This window comes from Streptopelia decaocto (assembly GCF_964273445.1).
Source record: "Streptopelia decaocto genome assembly, chromosome: Z".
In the NCBI taxonomy this organism is placed as follows: domain Eukaryota; kingdom Metazoa; phylum Chordata; class Aves; order Columbiformes; family Columbidae; genus Streptopelia; species Streptopelia decaocto.
In genome coordinates this window covers 39,725,641-39,740,241 of record NC_138657.1, presented here as the reverse complement: position 1 = coordinate 39,740,241, position 14,601 = coordinate 39,725,641, and the positions used below count along the sequence as shown (strand labels likewise).

Here is a 14,601-nt window from a genome sequence, read left to right as displayed (position 1 = left end):
TTTTGTGCTCTTGTAGGAGCCCACCTCTCCCTTCTCTCTGAACAGTACACTCCTAGTCTGCCGCAGCATAGCAACTGATAGAAGCATTTTGTGGTTTTGTACTGAATAGATTAATAGGCTTGCACACTGTTTTGTCAGTTGAGTTGCAGAGACAATAAGGTGGAAGTCAGTTACAGCTTAGGCAGACAGAACTAGACCAAGGCAAGGATGTCAGCCTCTGATGAAAGCAGGCATTGGACATACTTTCACATGCTTTAACAATTCTCTGTATTCCTCTGAATGTTCCAGTTACAGTGATTTACAAGGGACAGTTGTACTAATACAGTATTCCATCTAGGGACAGCTATTCAGTAATAAAATTGTACACAAGAGTCACATCACTACAGTCAATCACTGGCAACAGTTAAGTATTCTTGTACAGATGAACCCTTAGGACAAATCAGTTTGATGTTTCCCCTGATCATAGGTTGTCAGTACCAATGCCTACAGGTTAAAGTCATCTGCCACCTCCTACCGTTAGATCCTTCTCTTTGTAGCTCATTCATTTTGTCAAGCTCTTACTTGCATGAGAGATTCATTCTGTCTCAGACAGATTTTTAAAATTAAAGGCTTGGTAGCTGTAGTTGTAACCTGACTGGGCAGCCAGTCATTTTCCCAGCTCTGTCAGCTTACTATTTCTGACTTTGTGGCTGACTACTACAGAACTGAGGTGCCTTTTGGAGACAACTTTAGAGATTCCTTGCAATCTGAATGACAGTAAACATAAACATTTGAAAGAAAAGAAACCACATATTTCTGTTAAAACACGATGACTTATTTTAATTTTGTTAACTGGACTCCAGTCTCTATCACATTTTTTCCCCAGGATTTGCATAATTTGTTTGGTCACACATTTGTTTTACATGAGACATTTTTCTGATGGAGTACATATCTGGTAAACATCTTGGAAGCGGCATTACCTTTACAAGTGTCACTATGCTTGTATAACCAATATAAAACCCTACTAACCTTGTCAGTAATTACTTTTTACTGATTACTTCTAGACATCATTTTCAAGAATGAAAAGGCTGGAAGTTGACCACACCATAAGAAAATAGTCTAAACACCTTGCCAGAGGACTCCACCATTCTTGACATAGCCCAATAGGGCTAAATCCAAGATCTTTCCTCAGACCACAAGTCACTAAGAGGTCATATCCCAAAATACACTGTCCCAGTGGACACTGTTCATCATCTTACCTCGGGATGAATTATTTTCTCAGAAATTTGTGCCAGCATGTATTAAGAATACTCTGGCTTATTCCAGGTGCCTTCTGAATTGTGTTTATGAAAGATATGGGAACCTAGTGACACCATATGCACAGGCAAAATCCTGTCTGCTCTTCATTAATTATGCTTATTTTAAGGACTGCATTTGTTTGCAATAGTTTCAATTAGGAACAATTCATGGGAGTAAAAACCCCACTTTTTGTTCTATGCTGAAGTTTCAGCTGCAATAAAAAAAGAAAAAAAAAGAGCATGTAACAAATCTCCAAGTCTGAAGTTTATGTCCATTTTAAGTGTTCATGTGCCCCTATAAAAACGTTTTCTCTACTGCTGGGAAAGTGGCAAAAGCATTAAAAAAATAACATGGCTTTCATATATTAATTCCACTCCCTGTGAGTTGTTTTAAAGAATGCATTGAATTAACATATTTCAAGCATTGAAAAGAATCTCCACTATGGTTTAATCACAGCTGCAACGTTTACTGTTTAGCATCAGAAAGACTGTTCCTATTATGGAATAAATACTAGTATTTATTTGTTCCCTTTATGATCATCTCCAAGAAAAATATTTCATATCAGACAAGCACTCTACACTCAGGACAGTTTACAAGAGCCATTTACTAAAACAGGGCAGATGCAGCAACTTTCTTGTACAGGTATACACCTCCTTTGAAGTTCTGTACTGCAGGTGCCTTTTATTTCTCATGAAGGGGAGGAAAAATACTTCTTGGCTGAATGTGTGCATGGAAAAGATACGAAAAGCCTACAGAAGCAACAAGGTTAAGACATTTAATGCAAATAGGTCCCAAAGAAAACCATTTCTTCACTTCTAATTTAGTGAAGATACATAACGTAACTAGCTAGTTACAATATCTTCTGATCTATGACCTCAGTTTGGTCTGGTTACAAAGGGTGAAGAAAAAAAAATCAGATTTTCAGCTGTCTGAACAGAAGTCCAAAAAAAACCTGAGCAGATCTTCTAGGGTCCTCAAATCATTTTTCCTGACTGTGCAGACAATTAAAGGCTCCACTGAATATGCAAAGTATATTGGAAGCTTCTGGGATGAGAATACTCTAGTGCAAAAGACATCGCAATGCAATAGAATACAATATTCCTAAAAAGGATTTTTAAATCTATATTAGCATCTGAGAAGAACAGGCTAATGTCCATCTAAAGACCAAAAGAAACACACTAAAAAAAATTCAGACAAATGCTTTAAGTTATCTGTTTTTATTAAAAAGTGACACTTGGTGTTAGTTGCATGCAACAGCATGTACTGTCAGTGTTGTGTAGTTGCTCTCACATAAGGGAACAACTGCAGTGCTTGCTTGCACTAACCAGAAGTAAATTACTTTAGATCCACTACAGCTAAGGTACCTGCAGTCATTACCACCTGATGTAACCGTGTTAGGAAACACGAGTGGATAAGCCAGAACATGAGAAATTGGTTTAGTGCCTTATAAATAGTAGGTATAGCTTTATGTATTTGTTATTAGGAAATAAACCCTTTATTTGGTACATTTCAATAACTAAGCCCTAATACATTTCTTGTCTGCACCTAGAGCTATCACCAGTAGCAGCAGTGACCCGAGACTCCACAGCATTCCACGTTCCTCTTTCATTGCAATACCTCTTCACCAGGGGAATACTACTCTGGATTTAAAACTAGTTGATGACCCTACTTAGTACTGCTTTAGAACAGCTTCAGAGCTTAACACTGTTTTCTTCCGTGTTCCGTTACTGCTGCTTCTCTGTCAGTCCGCTTTAAGTGCCTGAGCTGTGCTTGTTCTTAAGCGACCTTCCAATATATGCCCAGTATTCCTTTCGGATGGTGTCTTTTTCTTTAGCCAGAATTTCACACAACTATGAAAGAAAATTGAGAGATTGGAGTGTTACAGCAAAAGCTTACAGGATCCTTGATTATCTTTGTAAAATGCATACACTATATTGTTCAGCCAGCATTAGAAATACCTGTTTTAGCAACGTTTCTTTTATTCACCAGATTTTCAACTGTCCAATGACTCCAAACTGATGGCAACTCCAACTGGTAGTAAACCAATCTGAAATGTCACAAAAACCTCTCCAGTCCTACTTCAGTTGTAACCGCTTCACTGTGATTCCTTTCCATGCCTACCATTTATCATCCACCCCAGCCTATTGAGCCTGTGGTATACTACAGTATACTTCTAACTTCCTGACAGCTTGATTCTCTTTCAGCAATCCAGCAGGCTGTAAATGACATAATTCAAAACAGTGGAGGCACATCCTGCTCTTGAATCTTCCCAGTGGACTGACAGGACATAAAATATGGTTTATGGCTTACCTTTTCTCACAACATGTTAGAGCTGGTTCTATGCAGATACTTCTACATGTTCCAATTTTTGTTTTATTTTGACCTCACCTGACAGTGAGGCACAGCAAAAATCAATCTACTCACAGGACATGCTGCGTAAAATTTATATGGTATGAACACTGTCAACAAATGTTCTACTCAATTCCCTTTTATTATGCAGATGGCATTGCCTTACTCAGGGAAGCAGAGTTGAGAAATAGGAGCCTGAACAGGTGAACAAGTCAAACTCAATGAAATAGTATAAAGGGACATGAATCTGTGAGGTACAAACTGCACTTATTTACATGCTGGTCCTGGAACACAAGAAAGAAAAAATGTTGAGGAAGAACCATGTCGGAACACAGAGGCTACAGGCAAGAACTGCAGCTCTAATTACACTGAGTTCCTGTCTGTCCCACAATGAATGAAGTGTTCCTGTAAAAACTACACTGCAAATGACAGCAAAGAGTTACCTGAATATGAAGCACAGGGAGATAAACAACATTACCAGAAGTCATTTATTCTCTGAAGGAAATGGTGCCTGACATTCCTTATTTGTGTCCCCAGTGTCTGCTGACCTTTAAGCTAATTCTGCCAGCTTTCTTAGAACAAGCTTGAGATTCTGTTTAGATACAGATACTCAGAGAACAAGATTCACCAACCTACAGACAAGAAAATAAGTTCATGCTAAAAGTTAGCATTGGAAACTCCTTGATTGTCCAAACATCTCCTTTCTTGTGCAGGCAGTATCACAAACCTTCCTTTACTACCAGGTGAAGAAAACTTACAATGATTTTGTAAATGGCAATTTGTTATTTGTAGACAAATTCATGAGACCCTCGTGATTATCTGACTTTAATGTCCAACTCTTCATAGAGCTCCTGTGATTAACAAGTAACCTGTGCTACTGACAAAAATCAATCCCATTTTGTCAGGATATAAAAGAAGAGAAGCAACTCCTGAGAAGCAAAACCAAGCTCTCAAAACCTACCTCCAATGCCTTGTTCAGTGTTTCTTCCTTGTTATCACACTGGTTTTCAAGCATATCTTCATATATGTCCACAAGAAAGGCAATCAGATAGGGTGAACTGTGGCTGGGTTGTAAAGTCAACAATTGCTCTAACAGATTTGGATACTTAGAAAGACCATGATCCTGTAGAATCCTAGAACAGAGGTTAATAGGCTTGAAATATAACGTTGGGGAATCTGGTATGAAGAATTACATTGTTGTTATGACTCCTCTACTCGGAGATCAGTTTTGAAATGAGGGTGCAAATACAAGTAAGGCAGAAAGTAAGCTAGTATAGTTATGCTCAACTGAACAGAAAGTAGACAGCATGCTTGTTACTTCCTACTCTACACTCTTGAACCCAGTAACATTATGGGTCAAGTTTTTAAAGGCATTAGAAGTAGTTGCAATCCTCACACAGGAACTAAAGGGCCAGAAACTTAGTGGAAAGTTACAGATAAATTAGGTTAATATATTAAGCCCTTGTGGAGGTTTTTGCATGCCTGCTTGTGCACATAACACTAGAATGAACAGCAGCAGCTCTTTCCAGTTGAGAGCTAGGCATAATACACCTTCTATAGATATACTCTTTGCTTCACAGACGATGCCTTACCCTTTTAAATAGTTCCAAGCGCTCTCATTATGTGGCACTGCTATGATCATCTGAAGAGTGTATCTGTGAGAACAAGATAACAGGTCATGAATACAACCAGTAACAATGCAGTTAGGAATTATCTGAATGTGCTCAGACACTCCCAAATACACCCCTCTAGTCTATGTGTCACTCTTTTTGCAGATCATCTCAGCTGGGTCATAGTTCAAAATTGTCTTGCAACATAATCACCATAAGTCTCAGAGAGGCAGACGGGGTAGAACTGTTCTAAATTTTCAAGTGTTCCATTTGCTACATTTATAAGATAACAAAATAGTTCTCAAAATTTTGAGCAATAACACTTAGAAACAACATTATATAGTTTCCCAGTATGCTAAAGGAATAATTTGTGTCTTGATGCTCAGAAATGGCAAGGGGCTGAAAAAGGCTGGAGTAATTGAAGCCCAGGGTGAGCTATGTTAATATGACTGCATGTGGTATGTTCTGTACCTGTTTGCAGAACTTTTTCCATGTGGCTGCACTTGGCAAACCCACAGAAAGGCAGAGCTTGAGCTTTCAGCTCACAGCCTTCTGCAGTTCTTTTAAAGTAGCAGGTAAGCAACTACTCTAAAAGCAAAGCAAGAGCATCTGCCATACAGTCACAAAACCATGTTTCATCTTCACAAAACAGACTTTACCTTCTGCCCTTCCCCAGCATAACCTGGCATTCTACCAATTTTTATAGACAGCAGATACTGATAAATTCTATAAGCAGTACTGAAGGAAAAAAAAAAAATGACAACTCTAAACCTTTTTTAACCTTCTGCAGTCACTATGACAAAGACTGAGTTTAGCAAAGAACAAGCAGTTCAACTACCATTCTATAATGACATCTGGGAAGTCTTAACTTTAGACAGTCTGATTCTTAAGATAGTATTCCATTATCCTGAATATAGCACCATGTATCAGCAGTAATGGAAATGGTTCAGATTTATTAATCTGCAGGAAAGTTATAAACTGGAAGAGAAGTACGACTTACACTAGTTTGCAAAGAACTACCACAAAAAGTAGTGGGGGCTGGGATCCTCTATGAACAATGTACCAATGGACCTGTTCAAAGACTCAGTCTTTCTTCTGAAGAGTAGCTCCAAAAAATTGCAGCACCCTTTTTTCATTGCTTCTTCACTTTAGACAAACATCTCCTCATACCCACCAACCCTCATCAGCAGTCTGAGACATGAAAACCATACAAGGAAGATTCCCTTAAAACCATCTGTAGTAAAATAAATGTCTGGAAGCCCAGTTTGTCTTCAGTTACAAACTTAACACTTCAGAACAATTTACAAAGCTAATTTTCCTCAAAACTAACCAACTCACACAGGTCTTTCTGCTAACCACGTCCCCCTGAAAGCTCTTTATTTTTCCAGTTGCATCAAACTCCTCATAAAAGGGAATTTCTCTTCCTACAATCCACATGCAGGTTATCTTCAAATCATCATGGCTACTGTATAACAGTTTAATACAACACTGAGAGTGCTTCTCCTCCCAAGCTTTCTAGGGTTAGGATGTAAGATAATAATGAACAGCAAACTTAAGTGGTTCTAGTGTCACAGACCCTCTGCAGACCTCCACTATAGCTAGTTGACTATAAAAAGCCAAAAAATTTGTTTGTACAATAAACAGCAGAGCAGGAAGAAAGATTAACGAGAATTGCTTGAGCAGGGTAAGCACAGCTTGCTTCAGTGGTCCTGAACACATCTATACATCCACTAACACTTTATCTGCTATCCATGAAAGTGAGCCCCAAAACTGCATTAAAAACAGAAAAGACAGGCCCACACGGACTGGCAAAGTATTCCTTTGCTTTCATGTAACGGAGAATACTTAATGTGAGCATGAACAGCATTACTAACTGGACTTCTCTGTCTAGGACTGCTGGATCAGCATAGCCAGTGGTGTTGAAAATTACGAAGTGTCGTTGGTTCCAAACAGAGTTGTTTCTCACATCTTCCCTCAAAAGCTGGTCTACATATTCCAGTTCATTGTCCCATAATTTGAACTCCTATGGAAAGGGAAGTAAGAGAGAATATCACAGTGAAAAGTTTTTATTTTTAAAGTATATTCTCCTTGCTCCTAAGTTCTCTGAACATGAAATACAGAGACTTTTTTAAAGAAATCAACACAAAGCTCAAAGGAAAACAAGGAAGGGTGCACTAGCAACACAGTACACTATTCAGTTGTACACAATAGTATTAGCTCATAATTAAATTCACACACGTTACAGTAAGCATCCAACAATAGATCTTTTTGAACTCACTTCCTAAAAGGCAGGTTTATAGTTAACCTCTACCAACACATTAAAATGCAATTGTTCCCCCATTCAGCCTTAAGAAACAAAGTGCCAAATGTAATTCAGATTGTATTTACAATACCAACCTCTACAACCTGAGCAAGTTATTTAGTAATTCAAGAGTTCTCTGGATATAATACCTGAATAACCCATTGTCTGTGTTGCCATGCATGGTAATTTTTAGCATCTTGGTTAAGAATGTCAGCTATGAACTCAAGCTCTTGGGATGGATCCTGCAGCCACTCCACTAACACCCGTCTGTGATGCCTAATGACAAGAGGAGGAAACTATCTTTAGAATAGTCTAAAAAATTTTTGTGAACATGTGGTCTGTATTAAACCAGCATATATCAGCTGAACTACTTAGAAAAAAAACCCACTAGTTAAATACTTCAAATTAAATATAACAAAACACTTGGCTCTCAGAAATAAAAGACATATTTATACTATAACAAAGTCTAACTATACATACACGTTGGCCAATCACCTTCTTTTAGACAAGTTAAGCTTCCACTTTTAACACTCAGCAGAATAAAATCTTCTAGTACTACATAATTGCTCTAGCAATAACAATGCTGCTGTTTTACTTCCCATTCACTTGCGAAAAGCACAACAACAGGTAAGCAAATGCCAAGAGCCAATAAAAGAAAAAATACTAATTTCTTTTTGTTTGTCTTTCTGTCAGACTTATTTTGTAAAGTTAAACATCAAAATTAAAAGAAAACAAGACTTTTTTAGCAAGCCACGATCATATGTTTAGAATAAACTGCTAAAGAGGGACTCTGGAAGTAATACGGATGCAACTCTATTTAACTCTTACACTGCCACCACTGAAGCAGATGCAGGAGGCAATTCCTAACAACTTTTAGGATCAATGATCACAACTTATTCTAGACAATTTACAAAACAAAAAGTACCTGCAAAAACATTAGGAACTGAAAAGAAAACATGATTTTACCAGACTTGGTAGTTCTTTGGCTGATCTTCAATGATAGCTGTAATATACTTAAGCTCTTCACGGAGATCCTTTCCCAAAGACTGCAGGAGGACCCTCCGGAAATTCCTGTATAGAAGTCAAGCATTTGAACACTGCAACAGGGCTTTCCTAAAATTCACAGAGGGGAACATAGAAGAACCTCTGTTCACAGTTCTTCTAATAGGCATTGAGTTAAAAAGAGCGCAAAAAACTAAACCACATAACCAGTTCTGTTAAACGCCATTCAATGACTGAACAGCGGAGAACTGGACTAAAACTAGTTACAACAGTATGCTATCTAAGATCACAGCGATCCTGTTTCAAATTAACCTCTGTCAACCCACACTAGTCTGATCATCACAGAAACTATTACTTATGTATTTAAAAGAATGTAAACTTTCTGATTTTATGCAAGTTAGTGGAATAAAAATGTAAAAGAGGTACTTGTTAGCATTCACAGTTAAAAAGCCCTACTCTGATTATCAGAAATTAACTGTTTATTCATTACCTAACTGAATATTAACTTGATGGATGTTCTAAAATGCACAATTTAGTAAGTATACAATTATTTAGCAGGAAATAGCAGCTATTCTGCTTTTATGCCTCTTCCTCAAGTCAACTGAGGGTGTCTTCAGCATTTTGCCACAGCCATGTTATCAGGTAAGTGATCTAATTTTAAACAGCAAAGCTCTTTCTGTGGCTGATCCTGACCTTGACTGACATAGTAATATCCTGAAAGCCAAATGAATGAAAACAACTGAATCAAAATGAAGAATGGAAAATACTAAACAAAGACTTTCTTCAGAAGCTCACCAGAAGTCTACACTACTCCCTGTGTAAACTCAACTAGTCATGCCCTGATTAGACTAACTAAATTATTGAAGACATAATAGGTTGGCAATCAAATGACAACAGAAATAATCCTAAGACTGTCACTTACCACACCGTGTAGTTTGCAGCATTTAACTCAATGGCATCTGCTGTTAGCTTGAAAGCTCTTTCACTTCTCTCATCCCGCTGCAGAACAGCCCGGAAGTAATCATAGACATCTTGAACTAAATAGATAACAGCATCTTATCCAAGGCTATGAGGCAATGGCCTGACTAGGGGGTAAGGTCAATAATCCTTTGACTTCCTGTTACTTCCTGTTTTGTGTACTTTAAATACACCTCTTTAAAATGATAGCTACATATTGCTCTGACAGTACTGTTGTTTGAAACTTCTAAATGATATTAGTATACTAAAAAGCTACAAAAATATCTTAAAAATGCATCATCTGAATATTACCCAAAACAATCAGAAAACTTTGTTTATGCTTACATCGTTTCCCCACATGCAGCAGCTTCATATGTCTCTCTTCTACTTGTGACCTAGTAATGCCTTATTATGGGAACCTGTCTATTGTACTGTCCTTTAGGCTGTATGATATTAAAATAACACCTTAGCTATTAACAACTTGGGTGAAGATTCAACTTCAGAGATGTTTGGTGAAAGCATCATACACACCCACCATAACACAATAAGTATTTAATTAATTTCTTCACAGTACTACTATAGAAAATATGTTATCCAAAATGTGAAGTCATGCTTTAACAACACTAAGAACAAATACGAATTTAACCACCTCACATTTTCAGTGCAGAACATATTTAAAACTTACATTTTTCACTGTAGATGATCTGAACAACAGGATTTGGCCCATCATTTTGAGGCACAGGTTCAATATCTGCCCATTCTTTCCTGTCTCTGTAAATACATATTTTTCAAATCACAAAATGCCACTCAAACCACTACATGCACAAATCTATGTCCAACAACACATCCTTGTTCCCAGCTGTCACTATTATTGTTACTATATTATTGTCTATAACAAATACCAGTGTATAAATAAGGAAATACTGACATATGTAACCGTATCAAAATCAGTTGTAAGACAACCTGAGGGTGCAAAGTAATGACTCAGCCGCCCTCACACTGCCACAGCCGCAACGCCGTGACAGAGGTTCGAGCGCTAAGCCGCACTGGCGGCTTCAAAGTCTAAGTGGGCAGCCCCGTTTTTTCAGCCCGAGGCTTCCTGCTCCAGCTGGCGACCCTATCGCCTTGAGACGGGGGCGGGTGGCGAGATCATCGCTGACACCCCATCTCCCAGGCCGTCCCGCCCGGTCCCTCCTCCTCTGCCCACTGCGCGGTACCTGTAGAGCACGTAGCCAACTCCCTTCTTCTTCTTCTCTTCCTCCTCCTCTCGTCCAAGCAGCAGAGGCGGCTGCCACGGCCCCGCCATCCCCCGCCCCTCACCCCAGGGAGCCGCTTCCGGGGACGCAAGCACAACAAGCCCCCCCCCCCCCCCGACGTCACCTGACGTAAGGCTCCGCTCCGCCACCACCCTCGCGCCCGCGGCGGGGGGAGCCCAGTCCCGGCCGCTCAGGGCCTGGGCCTGCGCCACCGCGGCCGTACCTGTAAAGCACGTAGCCGGCGTCCTCCGCCCCCTCTTCCTCCTCCTCTTCCAACAGCTGCCTGAAGCCGCCCGCCAGCTCGCCACCGCCCTGCCCCTCTGGCTGCAGCTCCTCCGCCGCCGACCTCTCCGCTGCCATCGCCCCGCTGCCGCTTCCGGGGACTGGCGGAACCATAGAGGCTGAGCGGGCGGCGGGGCAAAGTGGTCGCGTGGCTCACTATCGCCCTCGCCCGGAGCGGAGGGCGGGGGTTGTGCGGCCGGGGCCGAGCCGGGGGGCTGCTCGCCGCCGGGACGAGGCTGGAACGCGGCAGCCGGCGGAGCTGGGCCGGCGGCTGGGCACGGTGGCTGCTGTCCGCCGCCGGACTTGTGAGCGGTACCGGCAGCAGCCAGGAGCCGCGCTGTGCCCTGAAGAGCTTTAATCCACGAGTCTATTAATTAACCGTAAGAAAAGTGCCGGGGGAGGCAGCAGGAGGTTGGGTCAGGTCTGGGTACTTCTGTGCTTCACTCATCCCGTTTCACCATGCTCTGATGAAAACCTGTAGACCCAGCAGGGCCTGTCTGCGTTGTGCCCTGATCAATAGTCACGTCCCTGCCCATGCCTTATGGGGCAGCACTTGTTGGTTATTTGAGTGGCTGCTACCTGCAGTTCACAAAAGTGAGCTGCTCTGGTGCCGGCCTCTGGATGGAGCTGGTCCAAAAACATACTGATGATGGCATGGGGTGGACAGCAGACAGGGTAGTTTGGTTTGCACTTACTATAAACTGAAATCGAGAAACAAGAAGAAAAGGGAGGCATTTCTCATGCCAGCAGTAGTGCATGTCTCCTGAGAACCCACCCTAGTGCTAATATCAGCTTGACAGGTGCAAGGCCACGAGACCAACAGCACCGGACTGACACTATGGGAACACAGAGGGAAACAGAGGCTCTGGGAGATGCTGCTATAGCAGCTGAGGTGGAAAGTTACAGAGCTGCAAATAGCTCGTCGTTGGTGTTACTGATGCTCAGGTGTTGCAGGTGTGGTGAGCTGTGTTTGCTCCCCTATGGGAACTCACAAAACAGCATCATTATAGAGCTGAACTTTCTGACAGGGAAAGGCTGAGGAATCTGGTCTCTGCAAAAAGGTGGAATTAGAGAAGGTTTTGAAACAGCCATTTGTAATCAGTGGGTGCTATTGGGAAAGGCTGAAGTGATATTGGGCAGTAGGACAAAGTAGCTGAGCCAAAGACAGTCATTAGGAAAAGCAGCTGACCCAGTGTTACAGATTCATCATCTAGGACATGCTGAGATGCTTTAGAGAGGAGCGGGTTAAAGACAGGCAGAGCACGTGTAGTAAGAGCCATGTATACATTTGCATCTGTGCTGTATATTCAGGGAGGTGAGAAATCATTCCATGTGTGGTGGAAAGAGTTAAAGTCTTTAATTCTGGGGTGCTCAAGTTGAAAGGGCTGTGGGGAAAGAATAGTGCCAGAGCAACAACAAGGGAGTATAAATGCAGGGCTGCAAGTTGAAACAGAAGATCCAGGACAAAGAAGAATTGGGCCCACAGGTGGTTGTTCTGTCACTGAGCAACTTTCTCTCCTTTGGAAAGTTGCTTGACCTCTGTGCTTTCCTTGCCTCTGCACTTTCCTTGCCCCTTTGCCTTTCTTCTCCCCTGTGTATTTTAGTGGTGCACTTGAGGACTTAATTTGTTTCTGTTGGGATGTTTGTACAGTGACTGTTTGTAGTGCATAGGTCAGTTGCTGCTGCTGGTGTTACAGTGGTAAAGACAGTAGTAATATCATGATGGAGGAAAAAATCAGAGCAATCTACTGAAAGTTTGCTTTGGACTATAGGACTATGAATAGAACAAAAAGGAAAGGAGTAAGAGGTACCTGGAGACAGAAAGGATATCCAGCAGTACCTAAGTAAAAAAAAAAAAAAAAAAAAAAAAAAAGTTATAAAATGCAGAACATTCTAAAAAAGGAAAGAAAAGGAACCAAGACAGGCCTAAAAAGAAACAAAGGATATTATAAATAGATCAGAGGAAATATGCACATATAAATGAGAGGAATCTCAAAGGCAGCAAATCCTGTTTTGCAAGACAGAGCAGAAAGTTGTTGTTCTGACCTGCAGAGGGAAAGGTTGCATTGTGAGTTCATTAGGTACCAACAACTCTCCATGGACAGGCAGTACTTGAGATACAAATCTTTAAGAAATCTAGTGTCTTCTGTTTGAGCAGCGATTTGGGTTTTTTGGTTGTGCTTCCTCCAGAACTAATACATAATGACTGCCATTGCTTATGCTGCTATCATCTTTACCAGCTAATTCATATGGATTAGTCAGGCTAGATCCTGCAACAGGAGTTTATTTCCTCAGAGTGACATAGCAGGACAAGAAACAAAAGTGAGCTGCTCTGATGCTGGCCACTGGATGGAGCTGGTCCAAGAACATATTGATGATGGCATGGGGTGGACAGCAGACAGGGTAGCTATCCAGCTGCCTTCAGGACTAGCTTTGGTGGTTTAAGTCTGCACCTGTGGATTGTTGGGGTCTGTGGACTGCTCCTAAAGACCTGAGGGATGGTAACTGAGAAAAGCAAGCCTATTGCAGGGAGCCAAAGCATGTTATGAACAAGTTGTGTCCTCACGAGAGCAACCTAGGAGTCTGGCAACTGAGGAAGCCTGAAAGCCAGGAGTATAACTGAGTTTTGAAATTACAGACTGGGCTGAAACCCAGTGGGATCACAGCAAATCCTTCCATAAACTGTACCAGGCTTTGGATCCATCTCCAACCACTCATTTTAATTTACTGAACTGTATGCTTCTTGCAGCATGCTAGCTTTAGTCCTCTCATCCTTGGGGCACTCTGAAAGCCTTAGTCAGACCTGCAAAAGCAGGAGTTTGCCTTAGCATGGATCTGCTTTACAAAACAATACTTGGAGGTGTTTGCTGCATGCCTCCTGGATCACAGTCAGTGGAAGTTCTTCATGTTACAGGTCTAACTTCCGTAACCGTATTTCACAGAGAATATTAAAACCCCACCTGAAGCTTCTACTTAAAAATCTGACACCTTTGGGAAGAAGAAACAATTAGGATGAGAGCTGTGATGAAGCTCTCAATAAAGAGTGGAGGATAAATAAATCTGTCATGTCCCAACACTGCAGTGTCAGTTACTAGTTTCATCTTAGGAGGAGCCTTGTAGATCAAGAGAGAAATCAGAGCTCCGTGTTGCAGTATGTGCAGCAAGAAGTGGGTGCTACTCCAAATGGGCTGCAGGGAAGCAGAGCTATGGAGGAAAGGGGGTAGGGCCACCATGGCAGTGGTCACTTAAACTGCTGCAGGGGGCTGGATGCAGGTTGTCTGCTGGGTACCCCTGTGAGCCTCTCAGGAAGGCTTCAGGTATGACCCATCATAAAGTAAGGAGATGAGCTGTGTGCATAATATTTGCACAATTTATATCACTCATGCATTTCAATTGAGGCACGTCAGGTGTTCCCTCTGCCTCCTCTGGGATTCTTTCTCCCTCTGCTCCCCCCAGCTCTTGCACCTCCCCCACTTGCCACATCTGGGTTAGAAGCAGCAGGTTCAGCACTTTCCAGTGTTTGTGTATAAATACATGTACATATGAAGAAGCGTGTAGGTATCAG

General features: G+C 41.4%; 1 protein-coding gene across 2 annotated transcripts; it reads right to left on the bottom strand.

The window, feature by feature from the left end:
- Positions 1-792: 792 nt before the first annotated feature.
- On the bottom strand, positions 793-11,125 carry FNTA (farnesyltransferase, CAAX box, subunit alpha). Of its 2 annotated transcripts, none has more exons than XM_082074818.1 (9): positions 10,978-11,125; positions 10,184-10,269; positions 9,464-9,578; positions 8,506-8,610; positions 7,689-7,815; positions 7,112-7,260; positions 5,220-5,282; positions 4,589-4,760; positions 793-3,128 (listed from the first exon to the last, which is right to left on the bottom strand). In XM_082074818.1, the coding sequence occupies exons 1-9, from the start codon at positions 11,112-11,114 to the stop codon at positions 3,030-3,032; spliced, it is 1,053 nt and encodes a 350-aa protein (XP_081930944.1). In that variant the 5' UTR covers positions 11,115-11,125; the 3' UTR covers positions 793-3,029. The 2 variants fall into 2 exon arrangements, with proteins under 2 accessions (XP_081930944.1, XP_081930945.1); XM_082074819.1 differs by lacking the exon at positions 10,978-11,125 and adding an exon at positions 10,716-10,826.
- Positions 11,126-14,601: the final 3,476 nt, after the last annotated feature.